At 33.8% G+C, this 22124-nt stretch overlaps 1 protein-coding gene across 4 annotated transcripts in view; it reads left to right on the top strand.

Moving 5' to 3' along the window:
- Positions 1–18984, top strand: part of ZDHHC17 (zinc finger DHHC-type palmitoyltransferase 17) — a 138798-nt gene extending 119814 nt beyond the window's left edge. For all 4 annotated transcript variants that reach the window (XM_032493732.1, XM_014564694.2, XM_014564695.2 and 1 more), the window contains 8 exons: positions 651–751; positions 7124–7248; positions 7888–7950; positions 10280–10373; positions 11249–11332; positions 12510–12667; positions 13391–13485; positions 16131–18984. In XM_032493732.1, coding sequence (XP_032349623.1) covers positions 651–751; positions 7124–7248; positions 7888–7950; positions 10280–10373; positions 11249–11332; positions 12510–12667; positions 13391–13485; positions 16131–16269 — 859 coding nt within the window. In that variant the 3' untranslated portion in view covers positions 16270–18984. The remainder of the gene's footprint in view (positions 1–650; positions 752–7123; positions 7249–7887; positions 7951–10279; positions 10374–11248; positions 11333–12509; positions 12668–13390; positions 13486–16130) is intronic.
- The last annotated feature ends 3140 nt before the right edge of the window (positions 18985–22124 follow it).

Raw genomic sequence — 22124 nt, 5'->3', positions numbered from 1 at the left:
TCATTTTAGTGTTCTAAGTGTGCCCCAAAGGCTATTCTAAATAGAAATTCACCAAGGCTTCCTACTTAGCCTACATGGATGGTTGATCCTATTTATGCTTAATAAAATTTATTAGCATTTATTTTTCCTGAATTCTAAGCACTGTAAATAATTACCTTTAATTCCTCTCAATTAGCCAGTTCATTCTCTTTGAAAAGATGTGCTGAAAACTTAATGGGAGTATGTAGGTAAGGAGAAATAATGATGAACGTAGAGAAAAACTTGAGGATTGCTGTGTTCTCATTAGTTAATATTATAACATGTCTTTGGTGAGTAATATGCTGGATGGTAGAGTTACTATATACACTGAAGTGAGTTATTGACTTAGAGAATAGGAGTACATTGAAATTCTGAAGTTGAAAAGTACGTAGAATTTAATTTCAATTCTTGATGAATTCAAAGGAGCTTCAGATTCTTGCTGAGCCATTCAGCTGTGAATTCATTTCTTATTGATTACTATGAAAACAGCCTTAGTATTTAAGCAACCTGAACTTCTGGATTTTGATTAAGAGCTTACTATGAAGAATGTATATAATTTCCATTTAAATAAATAAATATTCATTTTGTACAATGAAATAGAGTTCAAATTTTATAAAACTTATGTTTTACAGATCCTTTTTTGATCATTCAATGCATAGTGCATTGCCCCTTGGAATATATTTGGCAACCAAATTCTGGATGTATGTGACATGGTTCTTCTGGTTTTGGAATGATATCCTTTGGTTATAAAGCTCTTAACTAAAGTAATTTTTGTTCGTTATTTAGACAAATGTTTAACAATAATTTAACATTAGGACTGAGCTACTCACAATATGCTTGCTACAGTAAAACAGTATTCCTAGAAAAATACTAAATGTGAGCTAATGTAAATACTGTTTTTAAATGTTTCATATTTAATAAATTGCTTTTGAAAGCTGCTTTTAATAACAGCATCAATAATAGATACCATTTATTGAGTTTTTAGGGGCATTTTCTTAAATACTTTGTGCTAATTGAGTACACATCCTATATGTTAGTACTGTTGTCTCTATTTTATAGATGAGAAAATTTAGGCTTAAATAGGTTAGCTAGTGTCCTTGCCCGAGGCCACACAGCTAGTCTTTAATAAGCTGGGGTAGAAACGTGTCTTTGATTCTATAAGACAAGTTCTAAACCTTTTTACTAAACTGTGATTTTCAATGTAAAACTATTTTCTCTAAGTGTTTTCTTAATATCACAGCTTACTGTTTTGCTGTGATCGGTAACAGTTAATTTTCTTTTTTGCTTCATGTAAAGCATGTAATGCTGTATCTTCAAATATTTGCTAACTTCAGCAAATTATTTCAATGTAGTATACTTTTCAAAAGTAATGTAATTTGAATGTAAATGTGTGTGTGCATATGTGTGTATCACAGAAATAAGGCCAGTGTCAACATTTGATATTTTTAATAGCAAAAGTTTAATTAGTATGTCTGTTTTAGTATAATAAAGGTATGTTTCATAAATGTTAACCAATCATTTTTTAAAATATTACTATAAAAATATGTAAGATATTTTAAATGGTATGCAGTATTCAGTGACTTGTTACTGTTCTGAACAGAATGTTAATTAATATGTGGACTGTCTCTCTTGCTGACCTCAGCCTCTCTGCTGTTGCTTCTGCCACTTTCCTCATGCAACTCAGGAGTACATATGTAATTGAAGCTGATTAGACTAATTTTGAAAAATACAATTACAGTCCATTTTTATTGTTTACAATAGTTGTGTTCTATAAAGTTACTGTAAATGATGAATTATTAAATATTGAACCCATTACTCGTAGGAGAAAAAGAAGGTTAGATTCCTGCAAGGATCTGGTCACACCATTTTTGTCAACCATTCAGTACATAACCTTGTTTTACATATGTTTCTGTTTAAACACCAAATTTAATATTTATCGTTGGTTCATTAACATTGAACTCACGGCCAACAGCACTGTAACCCATGCCAGAACAAAGCATATCTAACACATACATTTGCTCTGTGAGGCACAGCACAGCCTTCTTGCTCTTAGGAACATCAGATGGCACTTCAGCACTATGCTTGGAGACCATTTTTAAACAGCAAGTTCATACAAATAGGAAATAAGAAGGCAGAGTATTGCCTTGGAAATGTGTGCATTGGGCAACTTGTGTTTCTTGTTGCTTTGCACATATTCACAAATGACTGCGTAAGTGCTGTGAATATTTATTTAGGGGTTACAAATAAATTTTAGCTAGTAAGTATGAGGATCAACTGTATAAATATTATTTTAGTTTCTCATGTTACCCAACTTAAGTGTTTTGTGGTGATAATGAGTTTTATATTGATATAAACTGTTTGTTATAATAAATAAGTTTTTATTCTTTTCTACTATTCATTAAGTAAGTATTACCCCATATACATATTGCATTTATTCAGTGCTGTTTTGGCTTATAGTTCTTTCAGATATATTTAATTTGGTTCTCAGAACAGTTCTTTGAAATTAAAAAAGTAAACCACATAAATTGTAATGCTGTTTCTAACTGATGGAAAAACTGAGGTTCAGAGAAGTAGTGTGTCTTGCTCACAGTTACATAGGTCATAATTATCAAGACTCCGGTATAGAACCCAGCTCTTTGAAGTGATACAGTATTATCTTCAAATGTCCTAAACTATGAACATAATTTTTAAGTTCCTAAATCTTCTTGGAAAGCAATTCGGCAACCTGTTGAAACAGCTTTTAAAATACCCTTTGATCTCTTAATTATTCATAAGTAAATAATAATAAATAAGATCAAAGATTTATTTACAAGGATGTTTACCATAGTACTGTAAAGAAAAAAAATGGAAAAACAACCTAAATGACCATCCTGAATAGGAGGATAGTTTTATCAGTTATGCAACACCTGACACAGGGTAATATAGACATTAAAACACTTTTCTAAGACTTAACAATGTGGGCTTAGGATATACTACATGAAAAAATACCAAGTTGTATTTACAGAGAGATTCTAATTTTAAAATGTGTGAAAGATAAGAACTGAAAATGAGTACGTGTAATTTTAGCTCTGGTTATCTCTGGCTGTGAGATTCATGAATGATTTTACTTTTTTTCTTGTGCTTTTATTTGTTTGAAAATTTTGTTCATTGACCATACTTCTTTTATAATAATCAAATAAATCTAAAATCCACTGTCACAACCAGTACAGTCAACTATTATTGTGTTGACATCACTTTTGAAATAGATTATTACAAATTTTGTGTCTAAAAAAATTATTTTTCAATCAGACTTTAAGTTTATATAAGTTAAATCAAGCTTCTTAAACTTAAGATGGATGTGAAGAACTTCTGGAACTGGAGGTGATTACATACGTAAAAAGGAAAACAGTGCAAAATTATCATTTTCACCATTCTCTCCTATGCATTTTCCTTTTAAGCATTTTTTCCTATAGTTTACTATTAGGACTTCTTCAGTTTTATATGTATCTCTCCTGGTTTCCTTCTCATGTTTTCTAAGCTTTTTAATACCTATCTTTAGGAATCCAATCATCACCTTCTGTGAATTTCAACAATATTTCTACAAATATTCTTGTATATTTTTTGTGCACATGTGCAGGTTTCTCTGAAGTCGTTAAAGATATTCTCTTATAAAAGTTCTTACTTCATGTGTATTTGACTACTGTGTATAATGAATGATGTATCTTTCTGCTCATTAGAGAACTCATTGCTCCAACACACCTCTTTCCTTTCAGTTGCAGTATCAGCCTTGGTGTTTATCATTTCCTTTATTCAGTTGGTTGATCTACTTGCCTGTGCCAGTTCCGTATTATCTTATTACTGTAGCTTTGTTATTGACTTGTGATGTCTGGTGGGCCAAGCGTCCCAACTTTGTTGTGTCTCAGGAATATCTTAGCTCTTTTTGGCCCTTTATACTGTAAGTTTTTAGAATAATTACATGTTTTAGAATCAGTTCCTTAAGCTCCATGGGATGCCTCTTGCAGTTTTGATTGAAATTCTATTTAAGCTCAGAATAATTTAGAGAAATGTGACTTCTTTCTGATATATAAATCTTTGCTGTTACAGATTACTCTCAAGTGGGTGGCTTAAACAACAGAAATTAATTTCCTCACGGTTCTGGATCAGGATGCCAGCATGGTTATGTTCAGGTGGGGCTCTCTTCCTAGCTTACAGACAGCCACCTTCTCCCTGTGTCCTCCCGTGGCAGGGAGAAAGTGAGAGAGACCTCTTTCCTTTCCTCCTCTTTCCTTTCCTCCTCCACAGTCCACAGTGTTGGGTTAGGGCCCCACTTTTTTGACCTCATTTAACCTCACTTATCTCCTAAAGACTTATCCCCAGGTATAATCACATTAGAAGTTAAGATTTCAACATATGAATTTGAGAGGGGGTGGTGCATGATTCAGTCCATGGCAGAAGGCCAGAGAGGGATGAATGAGAATTCTGACTTTGTCTTCTCATCTTTATTTCCTTTTCACCACTCGTAAGGGTGGAGGTGGGATTAAGAACCACCCCAGGGAGCCTGTCTCACCAGAATCTTCTTTCCTTGACCTCCAGTTTGAACTTTATGGTATAGTGTGGCTTGTCCTCTTTCTGAAGTTGTCCCTGGTATTTTGTGGTGCAATTGGTTTGTTTGATTTACTGGTTTTGGTTCATTTTGGGGGGTGTTATGGTAAGTTAGAGCTGCAGTTTACGGGAGGTATCAAAATAACATCCAAGTAGATTGAAGAGTTAAATGGGAAAAAACTCCATGAACATTTAAATGAAAACATTGATGAAAAATATTTATTTCCATTTTGAGGATGTTTAAGCATAAATGCATAAATACAAATTAAGACAATAAAATAATGCTGCTCTTGCCTCTAAAACTGGCAACTTTTTTCCGTTACTCATGCTAATACACGTATAGTGACCAATGAGTATGTGCTGCTAGAGGGATTATAAATTGGCGTATATCTTTCTGGAAATAATCTGACAGTATAAAAATATCAAGATTTTAAAATGTTAATACTCAAAAGATACTCTTCCCATAATATGTAATGACCCAGGATATTCTGCTGAGCACTTTGAAGAGGCGGAAAAGCACAGGTAGTAAGTGTCTAGGTTCTAATACCAGCTTGACCTCTAATACGTCCTGTGACCTTGGACTGCCTGATTACCCTCTGCCTCAGTTTTGTTATGGGGACATCAGCGGGCTTTATCATAGAGTTTTTGTGCGGCTTCAGTGCACATAGTCGGTGGTAAATAAAGTTATTTTGTTAATGTTTATAAGTACACTATGATCTCAATTATGATTAAAAATATAGAATACCAAAAATAAAAGGAATTATCTGTAGGTTGTGGAGTTACACTTTTTGTCTTTATACTTTTTAGTGTCTTCTAATTTTCATCAAGAAAAAAGGTTGTTTTAAACCATTACAAAAAACAACCATACCAAAAATACGTTTCTGTTAAATGTTTGAAATTTAACTTATCTGACCTATTGATAAAGATAAGTTTAAACTGCCATTTGAAGAAAACTAATCTCTTTATCTTTAAAAAACAAGCAAAGAAATTCTTTATGTTCATCTGATATTTAATTCCTATCCCTTCCAAATCTGTAGTCATTTAGCTGCTGATTCACTCCCTGCAAATTTATAATACAGACTGTCAGAACCTGACATATCTACTTAAATGTTAGCACTTTTTGAAACTGTTATAGTAAGTAACGAAACTGCCTCTGAAAAATAAATGCCAAGGTTCAGCATTCTTTGCACATACATTTACCCAGCTTTCTTCTTTCTTTAAAAATAAAAGTATAGTTGATTTACAATGTTGTGTTGGTTTCAGGTGTACAGCAGAGTGATTCAGTTTTTTGTGTATGTATATGTATATATATATATTCTTTTTCAGATTTTTTTCTATTACAGGTTATTGAGTATAGTCCGTTGTGCTATCAATAGGTCCTTTACCCATCTTTATTCTTAAGAGATTTTTAGCTATTAGAAGAGCCAAAAATTGGACTTTTTCTGTTTATTCTCTGCTGACTGTACTCATGGATTTGGGGGACTTATTCCCCCATTCCTTATGATGGTGAAAGTTGGGAGTAAATAGGGGACTGGAGAAAGAAGAAACACTTTTGTGTATGGCAGGTGATAATACCTACCCTTTTTCTTCTCCCTTTTTTCCCCTCCTGTATTTTAAACAGTTATTTAGGTTTTGGTATTTACCAAACAAATATAGGATTGTTTCATTCAAGAAGCTATTCTTTCTTATTTGTGCTTCATAAGAAATGTAAAGAGTATGTATACATGATAATGCCCAAAAATTTTACAGAATTTTACAGGGAGGGTGCCATTATCACAGGAAATTTTGTGGACAGCTTTTGTACCTACGTAAAATCTTGAAAATGGTATTTGAGTTTTCTGTATATTTTGTGTTTGAGAAATGTGTTGCTCTAGCAACATTGCTTTATTTTTCCTAGTATTATTGAAAATAGTCTTTGATTCTTCACTTATAAGTGCCTAGTACATTTTTTATATCTTCATTAGGAAGAAGAATGTGAACATAGAAACTATTTCTGTTTTAAGAAAGTTTATAAATACCTTTTCTAAAATTAAGGTCAACTTGAATGTGTTTAAAAAAGGCAATGGACAGAATGTAAAAGCAGTCTTTTAAGTATATGGGTATAATATCTAAGTGTTTGGTAGAAAATATAAAGATTTTAGTGCATATAAATAAAGTAATATATTAATAATGTTGAACGTGAGAAATCTCTTCATTTTTGTCAAAAGAAATAATTATCATTTAAAAATAATATATTCACTGACTTATAAAAAGTGTCAGATAAGCCTACCCTATACGATTTAAAGTTTATAAAGAAATCACATCTTTTACACTTACTTATGAGCACAGTGGGAAAATGTATTCATTTTGATATAATAGACTAACTTATAGATGTTATCTATTTTGATGTAATAAATAAACCATCTTGGGTTTTTTTTTTTTTTTTGTAGATTTGTGTGTGTGTGATGAAATTTCACAGATTATAAATTTACCTATAATAAAAACTAGTTTTCATTGCCTCTTTAGATTCCTTAACTTTAGGCACATCTCAATTTTTTATTTATCCATCTTCCATTCCTTGCCAATAGTGTTGCACTTTTCTACAATTTTGGAAAATCTTGGAAATCAGATCCAGGGATTATTAAAGCTACAGAAGAACAGAAGAAAAAGGTAGCAAGATACAATCTAACTAGTCACATGTGTTTTATTGCCAGATTATCAGTATTTATAGCAGATATTAGAGGAGTACAAAGAAAGAAACTGTGTTTTGGAATACAAGGACATTTCAAACCAAACTGAGATTGTGTGTATTTGGTGCTCACCTTTGGTGCTTTGTGATGCCTACTCTTACACTTCCATGACATTTCTAAATTTCATGTTTCTCTCTCTAGGCTACATAAGGAGTGCTGCCCTTATGTTCCAGAATTCTTTAGACACAACTGCTAATTGGCTTGCCTGGTTTTCTTAGTGATAATCCAGCTTTGAAGGTTCAGTTCTTTATTGCACTTAGGTTTATATTCGTCTCGTAGCCGTCAAAGCTGTATAGACTAGTTCTTAGGGAAGTTGACTTAGATTTATTCTCAGAGGAGCATTCCCATAACTAAGTTAGGTTGCTTTTTTGTATATCCAAGGAATAAAACTCCTGTATTCATACTGTAATGAAATAGCAGAAGTAAGTGGAGAGATTTTTATTATTTTCAGCTGAAAACGGTTAATTAAAATGAACATCATGTTTACTGATATATTGGTGTCACAGTGGTTGGTAAATATTGTACAGTTTTGAGTAAAATTTATTTTTTTAATTCACAGACAATAGTTGAACTTGCAGAGACAGGAAGTCTGGACCTCAGTATATTCTGCAGTACCTGTTTGGTAGTATTTTTTTCTTTATTCTTCCCTCTCTTCTTCCCCTAGCAGTGGTATTGTATAGAGAGTTTGGGAAACCAGAAGTTTCTTTCACTGAGCACATTTCAGGAGCCTCCCACCCTGCCCCCCAAATGCCTTTTAGACCATGATACAAGAGCAAGATGGTAAAAAGACGTGTCCTTCCCAGTGCTCATTCCCCCGATGGTGGCCCTTAACTACACTTGTGATTCAGTGGTGCTGTTCATTTGTATTCATTCTTAACTCTCTTTTTTCTCACTTAAAATATAATTCAACAAGTAAGAAACTAATAAAGTATTTAACATCAAAAGTTTACTATGATTCCCTAATATACTGTTATCCTAATTACATTTTAAGAAAATTTATTCTTACATTTAAAGGTCACAGTGGGAAATCCATTAGATAACTATTAAGACAACATGGCCTCTAAACTGGTTCAACTAGAGCAGTTATCTGTCTGTGGTAGAGTGTTTATGCAGCTTTGAGCACTGTTTTACCACTGATGGTAAAAGCTGTCATCTTCAACCAGGTCATAGATAAAGCTATATATGAAATTAAATGGCATTTACTTATGAAATCAGGTATAGTAATACTGACATTGTTTATTATTATAGACATCTACTTTCTATAGAATATTGCTTTGTGTTTTAATGATTTTCTGCTTAATTTTTATAATTAGTTCCTGTGAAAAATGTATGGACAGCCACAATGCTTAAACCGTGTTTTTCTGCATGGAAGTGGAAATATCCCCAAATCATGCTTGGAACTAAATGCTCTTTTATACCTTTAAGTTATACACTACAACTGAACTGATGTCTTAACATTTGAATGATAATAAAATAAATTAAATAATTGACTTAGTTTAGGATTCTGGAATGAGTTTTTGCAACTGAGCTCTAATTCCACAGATTCTTTTAAGTTGTTTCACTTAACGTTTTTTGACTGAACAGTTACGATTTTGAATGTTCAAAATACGTACTGCTTTACTCTTGATAGCAACTTTAGAGTACTGACTAGATTCTTTTGTATTTTAAGCATGCTTTAGAAAGGTTTTTGTTTCTGTGCTTTACAATGGGTAGTTTACAGAATCAGTATTCTTAACATTTGGAACATTTTATACTTAACTATTCTGTGAAAATATTCTGTTCTGCAAAGTCAAGTGTATTTGCCATATGGCAAACGAATTGTAGAGTTGCTCAATACAGTTTCATTAGTAAATAAATATCTTATGGTGAGAACAAGACTATCTTTGTCGTCATAGCAAAAATCTTATGTTGTTGTAAGCTGTGTACTTCTGGTTAGATAGTTTGGTTTTATAAGGCAAAAAACGTATCTTATTTATTATAAAATGATTCATATTGACAGAGGTATTTGTCATTATACGGGTATCCTTCACTTTGAAAAACACACAAGTCCCTAAGAAGCACATGTATATCAGGATTTCCTAAAAATGAATTACTCTTTAAGTGAACCAAGGAGACTCTTTTGTTCAGGAGCCTTGTGTCCGTTTTTGCTCAGAATTCATTGACAAGTGTTTTCCAAAGTGGAAATATAGGTAAGAGTGGGAGGTAGGGGGAGAATTTGTTTGCTATAGTCTCTTTCTTTCTCCTAATAGATTTAGTGTCATATCTGTGGTGAAGAATAACATCCTTTTCTTTGGTGCACAGATTACTTTAGTACGTGTAAGAAGCACATAGTCCATCCATACCTTTTTTCAGTACCTCAAAATAGTATATAACGTTATGCAGGCTGTTGGGGAAATGTCAGACTTTTATTGAAACACCAATGAAGGATGTTATAAATTTTGTTTCTGATAAGGGTTAATAACTCTAGCTCTTGTCGTGTATCCAGCATTGGGACTAGCAGCTCTTTGAAGATCACTGATGACTTCTTGTATTCAGTTGGCTGATTTAGAATAATGTAGAGAAAAACATTTCACAACATTTAAAATAGTAAGGCATCATAAACATGAATTCTTTATTGCCTATCAAGAGGCGAATGCATTTTATATTTTTGGCAACAAATAGTATGAATAGGACTGTCTAAACTTCCCAGGCATGTTACAGTTTCTTAGATAAGGTCCTGCCTTTCAGCAGGGAAAGTGCTGTACCTTAGTCTGAGATCTCAAGAGACACTGAAAGATAAACAAAACAAGAGTGATTTTTGTTTGGTTTTATTCCTTTGGAAACCTTGGTATAATCCTTTTCCAAAAAATACAGTTTTATTTTTTCATAATTGTATTTTTAGAAAATAAATGTTCAGCTTTCCTTTCTTAGATATAGTGCCTTTCATAATTTTTTAACATGCCTATTAACAGATACGGAAACCAGTGAGGTCCAAGCATTGTGGTGTGTGCAACCGTTGTATAGCGAAATTCGACCATCATTGCCCATGGGTGGGGAACTGTGTAGGTAAGTTTTATTAGTAGTTTCAAAAATACATTGTTTATGTAAGTTACTCTAGATAACTGATGAAGTACAATATTAAATTAGATGTAGAAAGTTCATTCTTGCACCTTACAACACCCTTCTTTCCTCCAATTATTTTCTGGTTGGCAAAACATCTACTCAGGTGTGAGAGAGAGGGAAAAAAGTAATAAAACACTGTCCAGAGAAGATAGATACGATTTCTCTATCAGTTCTCCCTGTGTCTGCTCTTAACTGTTTTCTCCATTGAATAACAGTGAAATTGATAAGGAGGCAGATAGTTTTGTTCTTTAGTTGAACTAGAGAAGGTAAGGCAACTAAGTATTTGAATGGATGTACAGAGGCAGAGAAGGACAGATAACTGCATACCTCAGTGTTCAAGGGTGGTGTAGTCCAAGGAGATAAACTCAGCAGTCTGAGAGATGGCCTTGGGGATTTTATAAGATAACAGGAGGGAAACATTACAAAGATTGTGTGACTCTATTAGGGGAAAAAGCCTTTAAAAAGTTGGATTATAAAGTTTATAAAAGTAAAGTTAAAATAGGTTTATCTTAAACCTCAGAAGCAAACAGCAGAATTAAAATTGTGGTTTATTTGGTTCATTAAGACTCTTTTGAAACTTCAGAATGAGTATCATTACAGTCACCACATCTTTGTGTGTAATTATAAGCATTCTTTTGTTTTAAGGTTTTTATTAAAACATTTTCTTGAAGAACATTTTCTAAAAATAAATAACGTACATGATTATTGTCTAAGGTGTATCTCACTTCTGGCATTTCCCTACCCACATCCTGCCCCTAGGTGCATTTCCAGTTGTTTTTTCTTAGCTGAAAAAATTGCTTCTGTGTTGTTTTTTTTAGGTGCAGGCAACCACAGATACTTTATGGGCTACCTGTTCTTCTTGCTTTTTATGATCTGCTGGATGATTTATGGTTGTATTTCTTGTGAGTACAATTAGCTTTTTTCTCTTCTTAAAACAAGTGTTATCATACTCATCCTTTACAATATTAACAAAAAAAATAAGATAATTTTAAGCATCTTTTAGCTAAATATTATGGTTTGGGGTACTTCACTACAATGAAGCGTAAAGAAAAAATAGATATAGAACTATCAAACATGGTTAACCTATAGTATAGGCAACAGAAATATCAGTTACTTACCTTTTAATAGGCTTTGAAAAGCTTCTGGGTAAAATACACCAACGTTTTTCACATCACATGCTTGCTTTACCCTAGAAGTTTATAGATTTTATGATTGTGTTAGTTGCTCTTTCTCACCAGGCAGCTGGGAAAATATAGTTAAAGTTAAGTTTGCATAGAACTTGAAATATTTTTAAGAGTAAGATATAATTATTTCCTATTAGAGAATATTTAAAAGGTTAAGAATAAGTTGTCATTCACTTGATCATGTGGGTGTTGTATCTTAGAGAAAATGATAGGTTTTTATTGCATTGAGAACATAATTTGGAAAGAATTTAAGTGAAGATACTAGTTACTGTCCTTCAGGGCTTGGTGGTACTTAGCGTAAGTCTTCGATGATTTTCTAGTCCTCCTACTCCCACAGATATTATAAATCTCTGTTATTGAAAAGGGAGGCTGCTTCCTCAAACAAAGGTTAACAGAGAGAAAGATTCGGTCAGAGATCGTGACCTAACTTCTGGCCCAGTAAATTTGGGAGAGAATATGATCCTGCTAATAACAGTGGTTCTTCATAGCAGCAGCTCTCAAAGAATAGATTTTGTTTTGGAAAAAGCCCCCCTCACCAGGGTGATCTTGTTGTGTTATATGCCTTCCCTCCAAGGAATTCTCACTTACATCTCTCATCCTATCTTTTTATAAAGGAAATTTTTTTTAAGTATTGTATATATGCAGTATGAATCAAATAAAAACTGTATATTGTTAAAGTACTTTTTTTTAAGATTGCTGCTTTTTCCATTTCTGTTTTTGATATATTTTTCAGTAATATATAATGTCATTATTTAACAGTATAAAAAAATTTGCACTGAAAGTCATCAGTTTAAATTCTTAGGTCATGTTTTTTAAGTGGTGCCTACCACAGATGTCTACACGAGGTGCTTGGATGATTACTGAGTAAATGTGAGTACTTCTGCTCTGATTTTAGACTGGGGACTCCACTGCGAGACCAGTTACACCAAGGATGGATTTTGGACATACATTACTCAAATTGCCACGTGTTCACCTTGGATGTTCTGGATGTTTCTGAACAGTGTTTTTCATTTCATGTGGGTGGCTGTGTTGCTCATGTGTCAGATGTACCAGGTATGTGCAGGGGCAGCACTCGTTCTTCAGTGTGCTGAGAACTCTTCAAAATTTACTCCTCGCTTAAAAGATAACGATGTTTTCTCTTTATATGTAATCACTCCTGCTTTTCATAATTGAAATTTTTTGAGAATTAAAATTTTCAATTTACTTTTCATTCCTTCTTCCCTCTTTCTCTCCATCTCTCCTCCTCCTTCTTATTTTATAAACTTTGAATTTTTAGTATTACTCTTGGCAAAATTTTTTTTTCCTGATTTACATTAATCTATTGGATATATGTGTGAGCTTTAGATTGATGGTAGCATTAATTTTGTGTTTGTTTTAATAGTAGTATTTTATTACCTACAAATATATAAATATATATCAGTACCTACAAAAAAATAAATATAATATCAGTATTTATTCAACAGTCTTTTTTTTAATTAGGTTTTTTTAAAGTTCTTTTTTAAAGGTGATGATGGAGAGGTCATATATACATAATGTCTCTCTCTCCACCTGCACAATAATTAACCTGTTTTTAAGTATTTTCCCTGTTAACTGGCTACTTTTCACAGAGTCAAATGATACTGTGTAAACTAGTTTGATGATCTGATGGAAAACCAAAAGCAGACTTCATTACCATCATCGTCACCATTTTCTCTCTATCCTGGTGGTCCTCTTGAGGATTAACTTACTTTACATTAAATATTCAGAGTTAATGGCTTGCTTTCTCTTACCTCTCAGATATCATGTTTAGGTATTACTACAAATGAGAGAATGAATGCCAGAAGATACAAGCACTTTAAAGTCACAACAACATCTATCGAAAGCCCATTCAAGTACGTACATATTTGTGAATTTAGTATTTTCTCTTGACATACAAAGTTCCTTACCAGCCAAACTCAGCAAATATCTAGTGAATACATCAAAGGGAAGTGTTGTCTTTAGGTACGGCAATAAGATATGAAACAGGGAATATTTCTTTTACTTAGCAATGTGTAAAATAGCTTATAGCAAACAAACCGAATGCCAGGGTTTCTGCCAGCCACAGCATTGGGTGGTTCCCCATAACTTAGTATTCACCACATTAACTGTGTATACATTTGTGACGCTCTTTTTTCTTAATTGTACAATTCAAACTTTATTGACCTACCAACATCTAGTATTCGTTCTTTAACCTTCCCATCAATTCATAAATTTTCATTCAAAAATGAATGTATCCAGAAAATTGAATTAAGATTTTAAAAAATGCAGTCGATTGAAATTCGATTATTTAAGGAAATTTCTCAGGCTCTGGAGCAGCTACTTTTTCGTTCAGATTGCTTATTTTATTTGCCCTCTGAATGACACAAAACTTTCCACATGCCTCATTTTCTTTTCTTTAAATTGAAATATAATTGACGTATAACATTATATTAGTTCCAGGTGTATTAACATAATGATTCAACAGTTGTATACATTGCTGAATGACCACAGTAAGTCCAGTTAACATCCATCACCATACATAGATAGAAAAAATTTTTTTCTTGTAATGAGAAATTTTTAAGATCTACTCTCTTAGCAATTTTCAGATAAGCAATACAGTGTTAACTGTAGTCACCATGCTGTACATTATGTCCCCAAGACTTATTTATTTTAGACCTGGAAGTTTGTACCTTTTGACCCCCGTCACCCATTTCGCCTCCTCCCCTGCCCCAGCCTCTCACCTCCACCGATTTACCCTGTATCTATGAGCTTGGGTTTGTTTGTTTAAATTCCACATAAGTGAGGTTATATGGTGTTTGTCTTTCTTTGTCTGACTTAGTTGACTTATAGTGCCCTCAAGGTCCATCCATGTTGCAAATGGCCAGATTTCCTTCTTCTTTAAAGTGACTGAACTTTATTTCTATGTGTGTGTATCACATTTTTAAAATATGTTCATCTACCACTGGACAGTTAGGTAGTTTCCGTATCTTGGGTGCTGTTAACTAACGCTGTAATGAACATGAGGGTGCAGGTACTGTGGTGTTTTTGTCCCCTTCAGATAAATGCCCAGAAGTGGAATTGCTGGATCATACGGTAGTTCTGTGTTTAGTTTTTTGAGGAACCGCCATCCTGTTTTCCATAGTGGCCGCACTAATTTACATCCCCACCAACAGTGTAGAAGAGTTACCTTTTCTCCGCATCCTCGCCAACACTTGTTATTTCTTGTCTTTTTGATGATAGCCATTCCATTGTGGTTTTGATTTGCATTTCCGTAAACATTAGTGATGTTGAGCATCTTTTCATGTGTCTGTTGGCATTCTGTATGTCTTCCTTGGAAAAATGTCTGTTCATTGTCTGCCTATTTTTTAATTGGATTCTTTACTTCTTTGCATTTGAGTTGTATGAGTTCTTTATATATTTTGGATATTAATCCCTTATCAGGTATATGATTTGCAATATTTTCTCCCATTCAAGTAGGTTGCCTTTTCATTTTGTTGATGGTTTCCTTTGCTGTGCAGAAGCTTTTTAGTGTAACATAGTCTCAGTTGCTTATTTTTGCTGCTGTTGCCTTTGCTTTTGGTGTCAGATTTTGAAAATTTCATCACCAAGACTGATGTCATGGAGCTTATTAACACCTGTGTTTTCTGGTTGCAGTTCTTACACTCAGGTCTAATCCATTTTGAGTTAATTTTTGTATATATTGTAAGACAGTGGTCCAGTTGAGTTCTTTTGCTTTTGACTCTCCAGTTTCCTCAACACCATTTATCGAAGAGATTGTACTATTCTTTTATATACATTTTTAATTTGCATTCAATCTGAAGCCAAGAAACGGTAGTTTCCTAATTTTATGAAATATTTAAAACTTTGAGTTTTACTCAAGCTTCTTGTCTACTACCTTCAGGCTTTTGTGGTGCTGTTAATTGTTGCGGCTTCTGGGAAACATGCAAACCTTTTTAAATAAAAGCAAAAATAAGAGAATCAGTTGGGTAGTTTTAAGAATTCTACCATAAGCAGAATAATTATGTAAGATTTAAAACTGACCGCTTTTACGAAGGTGTTCTTGAAGTCCTAACATTCTGGGAACTTTTCTTTGACATTTCTTTTTCTTAAATTGTTACTCTTGGGTATAGTGTCATGTTCATGCTATTTATATTATTTTGTCCTTTACTTTCTCAATTTTGGAAATAGTTTGTCTCCTTGCCAAGGAGCCACCAGTGAGGAAAGATTTTATCAAAAATTGCATAAGACACAGGAATGAAAGAAAAGCGAATTTGAATAACTTTAAGATATAATTGTGCAGCCCATTAAATTGGCAAAAGAGAAAAATTGGTGCTGTCAGAGCTGTGAAGAAACATGAGTGCCTGTGTATTTTGTAGAGTTCTAAGAAGGTACTTTCTGGCAACCTGAGTTTTTAAGTTTAGAAAAAAATAAATTTAACACCAAAGTTATATTAAACTCATATATTAAATCGTTGTACTAATGGACTTTCTCTTTTTCTCTTTTTTGGGGGGTGTTTTAGCCATGGATGTGTAAGGAATATTATAGACTTCTTTGAATTTCGATGCTGTGGCCTCTTTCGTCCTGTTACCGTGGACTGGACCAGGCAGTATACAATAGAGTATGACCAAATATCAGGATCTGGGTACCAGCTTGTGTAGCAGCATCTTTATCCTCTGAAGCATATTGCTGAGCGGTGCCTGAAAATTGTGTCTGTCCGTGTCTCTCTCACACTCGAATCCACATCCTTTGAACAAATCGCATGCTATACGTAGGGCTAACAGTGAATTTTACAGTCTTTTTTTCAACACTTTTATTAACAAAAGTAAACATGGACAGAACACACTGCCACTTCTGGGAAGATTAAAGATCTTTAAAAGAATTTTAATGGTTCTTAATGTGGGAATTCACAACATACTCAACTTTTTGGTTTTTGTTCTCATAACATTTTTCATGAAAAAAGAGTGAATTTATTCTGTTGACAGACATGGTAGTGGTATACTGATCAGAAACGTTCGATTCAAGCTAAAACTACATGGTATACAGCTAAATTTTATGATGCAATCTACTATTAGTATTGCATTTAATTCCAAGAGAGTTGTCTTAAATTGCTTCAGACTAGTATTATGTACATTTTAGAATGTACATGTAAATACTGTGATGAAAATCATGTGGTTTTATTAGGGATCTACTGTAATGTGTCTTTAAAGGCACAAGGAAATAATGTTCACCAAAAAAATGTGCTAACAATATTTTATTGCTATCAGCTGTTGCAATGCTGATATATTTCTAGTTCAGTGAAATAATCTGTAGTAACCTTGCTCTAAGGTTTTATGGTCTGATAATAAAGCACTTGCATGATTATAGTAAGTCATGTTATTTTGTTCAATTTAAAAGCCCTACTAAGTGCATGGTACACCTCATAGAATGTATACTACTAGCAAACACTATCCAGTAAAGCATAAATTAGAATTTAATTTGATGCACAAATAGTCCAGGTTTTAAGAGTTAAGCTACTTTCAAGAAAAGGCAGAACAAATAAGTTAATGCAGAATTCTCAGTAATAGAGATGAATGGATATACTGCAAAATAAATTGTAGACAAAATAATGGAATTTAGCTAAAGATGGAGCATGATCTCTGTACATATAGCACATGTGAATAAAAGAAAAGCTAACGGTATATTCTGGTTTTTAAAAAATGATCCATCAGAAAGTATTTTATCCCCAAGACTGTTTCAATTTTCCCAAATATTGAATGTTTTGAAATTTGTTAATGCTGTCTGAAACAATTTCAGAAAGATTTTCTTACTGTTAAACGTGATGCACTGATCAATTTTTGTTACAGCATTTCCATACTCTCATGGTAAACTATTAGTCACTGCTTCCATAAATATTGTTTACAGAGTGAGATTTGGTTTAGTCCTCTTAAGTGCTGTAGCAAACTGTGGTTCGAGCAACCTGTGGGAAACCTGTGAGAGGGAATGGGCTGGGGGAGGGTGGGAAAAGGGTGGTCAGACTGATGACAGATCCTAGACCAGTGTAAAGATTGTGTATCTGTATATAAATAATTTATCAAATAGTTTTCTCTTTGTGTCTCTATGTGTTAGTGTATTTAAAGCTGCTCATTTCATTCTATCCAACCAAAAAGAAAAGGGAGATAACTAATGAGCTTCTAGTGATGTTCAATATTGCTGTTAATAGGCATTATACCCTGCAAGTTCACTGCATGTCTGATGCTTGGTAAAATTAGTATTCTCTGTAAAATGCAGATTACAGGTATTAAAGCAATCTAGTGGTACACCCGCCCCTTGCCTTAGTAAGAGGAGCAGTGAAAATGTATATAGTTGGTGTTCAGTATTTCCAAGTACCATTTTTATATAGTAGTTTCTTTGACCGTAAGCCACACATCAAAAAGATTATCCTTAGTGTATGTGAGTGTTTTAATATTAGAAAATTGGCATACTTTATTTTTGAAAAGGGAAGAGATGGGTGTGGGGTGGCAATAGCATTGTGCCATTTTGTCATAGAATGTACAAAATTGGTTAACTTTACAAATGTCTCTGCTAGTTTTGACTAATTGGGGGAAATTTTAGATAATTTTTAAATTCAAAGTTATTTATAAAAGGCTAGAATTTGTTTTAATTTTTTGTATTTTGAGCCACTTCACATAAAGACTCAGTTGCAGTTTTTATCAAATACGTTTTTATTAACAGTCAACTACAGTGGTTGTTTTCTCAGAATTTGGGTGAGAGTGTTGTTACCATGTTCTTTCTTTGGGGTACAATATTCTTTTCAGTGCAAAAGAGATGTCTTTCAGTTAAATAGGAAAAAAAAAAAAACCACTCTTGCTGTATAAGAACATGGAAAATATTAGCAATGTTAATGCTTTAATACTAACCATCTCATAGTACCAGTGAATCTATAACTTAGAAATGGTCAGATGGTCAGGAGCCAACTATGCAGCAGCGTACCGTCTAATTATTTTGTTACGTTGTATGTGGAACCAGTTTTAAAAAGTTGTGTATGAAGATGACCCTTTGGGGAATAGTTCATTTCAGCTTAATTGGATACTTTTAGCAAATAGAAACTTATTTCTCAGTTCTGAACATGGATTACTTCTTTGGAATTTTTTCCTTATGTTTTTGTTGTTCCCAGGAATTTATTTGAAATATTAATAAGCATAAAACAGCATCATGGATATTTTTATTTTGTATTTTCTTTATTTATAACTGTGCCAAGTATTATTTTGCTACTTACTGTGTTACTCTGTGGAAAGAAAAACCTGTAAAGTGTTTAATAAGTTAGCTCTCCTTACATAAATTAAATCTGTCAAAATTTTGTAAAATATTAATCAGAATAAATATTGACTCTTAAATGTGTGTTTGTTATTTTTCTCAGTTCACTTCAGGAAATTGATGAAACACTGGTAGTGGTACCAATGATATGAAAAAATTATTTTGTATTTTTACATCTGGGTCAACTAGGAATCAAGTGGCAAGACTAGAAATTGGCAAAAGTAGAAGCTGGTGGTAATATTCTTTAAAAAAAAAATCTCCACTTCTCTGTGTGTGATTAATTTTTTTAAATAAGAGAATAAATTTTTCTTTAAGAATTTTGGATTCCATGGGTTTAATTAGGATCCTCAGAGACTATATGAATCTCTTAAGATTTAAACCTAAATATGTCTAGAAGACTGCAGTAAAATATTGGAAAATGAAACCTACCAAACATTGGTTTCAGTTACTTGAGAAGTTATGCATGACAAAGAAAGCTTTATTTGGGGATTTACAAAGGGAAAATTATAGAGGAACCCTTTCCTGTTGTTCAGATGATTATTAATGGTTTCATTGATTGGTTTAATTAATACTCAGTGGTATTAAACAAATATTTTCAGGTTGGACTAATACTCATTTCATAATTATTTTACTGTATTGTAAGTAATGCCTCCAGAGCTGTGTAGAACTCTGGTAACAATAGTTTGAACAGGTTATCTCCCACATTCTAGTTTTCACCTATAATGTTTGACTTTGGACCATTTTTTCTATGTCTCAACTTTTTGAAAATAGAGCATACAGTTATAATTAATCTGTTTTAATATCCTTACTTGCTAATTTTCATATGCGTATATCAGGTCTGGGTTGGTTTTGGTAAATTTTTCTTCATCATTATGGATCGTATCTTCCTGCTTCTGTCCATACCTGGTAATTTTTGATTGAATGCCAGACACTATGAATTGAGTCCTGGATATTTTTGTATTGTTATAAAAATACTATAAAAATACCAGAGCTTTGTTTCAGGATGCAGGTTTTGCTGTTAGGCAAGATTTGTAAGGCAGGACCAGAGCAGTGTTCAGCTTAGGGTTAATTGTTCCCCATTACTGAGACAAGACCTGTGTATTCCATCCCAAGCTTCATGAATCCCGTTTCCCAATCTCACGGGTGAGAATGGGCACTGTTCCTGGCTCCATATGAGCACCAGACACTGTCCTGAATGTTTCAGATGTTTTTTCCCCATAATCTTAGGTAGTTACCTCACATGCATATGCAATCAGAATGCAGCTCACCTGATGACTTGCAAGGTGGGGGCTGGGTGGTGCTCTGCAAATTTCTGAAGTTCTTTTTCTGTACAGCTCTCTCCAGTCCCTACAATTCTAGCTGCTGTGGTTTCTCTGGACGCTCAGCTCTGTCTTCTCAATTGCAGTGTGCCCCTGTATTCTCCCTCCTTGCATTATAGCTTGGAAACTCTGAAAAGAGTAAGCTTGCTAATCCTAAGACTGGTGTCGTTTTCCCCATAACTGTCCTTTGTTGCTTATTGTCAAGTGTTTTGAAAACCGGATTTTTTCATGTAATTTGTGTCTTTGGTTTTTTTCAAGTGAGGATGAATCTGGTTCCTGTTACTTCAACTTGGCTGTACATGGAGGTCTGAATTAATTTTTTTTAATTTTAATTTCTAATATAGAAAATGATAGATTTAACTGTCAAAAAAAAAAAAAACCCTTTGGGGTCCTTAGTAATTGAAGAATCTGAAGAGGTCCTGAGACCCAAAAATTTGAGAACCAATGGTCTAGGCCAACATTTCCCAGTGTTCCTTGAGATATTAGTGGTTCCATGGACAACAAATTCAGTGCAAGGCTTTCTTCAAGTTAAAACAGACTTCTTAACCATAAGATCTCAAAGCCCTCAGTAGGCTAGTGTGTACTGTGACTCTACAGGAAGATAGGTAGGTAGGTAGATAAGTAGGTAGATAGGTAGGTATGTAGATAGATAGATAGCTCCTTAAACTTAATTGATCATGACTTTCTAGAACTAGAGTTGCCAGCAGTCCTCCCTGAATGTACGAGACCACCACAAGGGGCTGAAAATGTCCCAAGTGGGTCATTTTTAAAACAAAAAAAACTTTTTAAACAAAAATATTTACCATGAGGAAATTTAATACCACATTTGGACTCAAGCTAGCTTACTGACTTAAAAACAAATGATAAAAGTGATTCCTCCCAGAACAGAGCCTGCCCGAAGCCAAATTCCATTTCCCACTCCTAGTACCACTAGAAGCTATTACAGTTTTGGAGCAGCTGTTTTGCCATGGCTCCCAATTTAAGAATAATTTTAATTATGAGTGGGGGCCTAAACCTTATCAGGCAGAAATTTCTAATTATCAGGTAACAACTCATGTAAAGCATTTTTTCTCTCAGATACCTGGTGGCATCTCCAATACAATTTGGGAAACATGGTAGGTATGGGAAGTGGTGGCTGTGTGGGAACGGATTATATAACATTCTGGTTGTCCACAGCTGCCTTTACAAACCACCAAAAAATTTAGTGGATTAAAATGGTATTTTTGTTCACAGATCTGCAACTTAATCAGGACTCAACAGGAATAGCTCACTCCACTCCACTTGGCATCAGCTGGGATGGTTCAAAAACTGGGGACTGGAACAGTCTGAATGCTCACGCATTCACACGTCTGTGAGTTGATACTGGCTGATGAGGTAGATCTTAGATGAGGTTACGGCTGCAGTACCTACATGTGGCCTCCCCGTGTCGTCTGGGCTTCCTCAAAACACCAAGGCTGAGTTCCGAGAGTGAGCATCCTGAGAGAAAGAGGCAGGCAAAAGCTGTAGTCGCTTCTAATCTAGCCTGGTCCATCACACTCTGTTAGTTAAAAATGAATCACTAAGATTGACCTTTATTCAAACGGAGGGGAATTAGACTCCATCTTTTGATGGGAATATCAAAAGAATTTATGTGCATGTTTGAAACTACCACAGAATGAATCAGAATTTACTCCATAATTATTCTTAAGTTCAGCCTATTCCCTTAGTCAATTAAATTCTGCAGCATGCTTAGCAGAAAGGCCCTTCCTTCTCCCATGATGTACTGTGCCTTCTGAAACATGTGAAGTGCTCAAGGCTATGAATTCTTTCCCCCAGTATACCCTCAATCAACTTTTTCCCACTAAGTTTCTGCTTATATATATATATATATATATCATACATAACACACCCCCTTTAGCTTT

The sequence above is a fragment of the Camelus ferus genome, chromosome 12 (genome assembly GCF_009834535.1).
Source record: "Camelus ferus isolate YT-003-E chromosome 12, BCGSAC_Cfer_1.0, whole genome shotgun sequence".
NCBI lineage: Eukaryota > Metazoa > Chordata > Mammalia > Artiodactyla > Camelidae > Camelus > Camelus ferus.
Note: the sequence above shows the minus strand (reverse complement) of the source record. Positions and strands in the feature narration are given on the sequence as shown.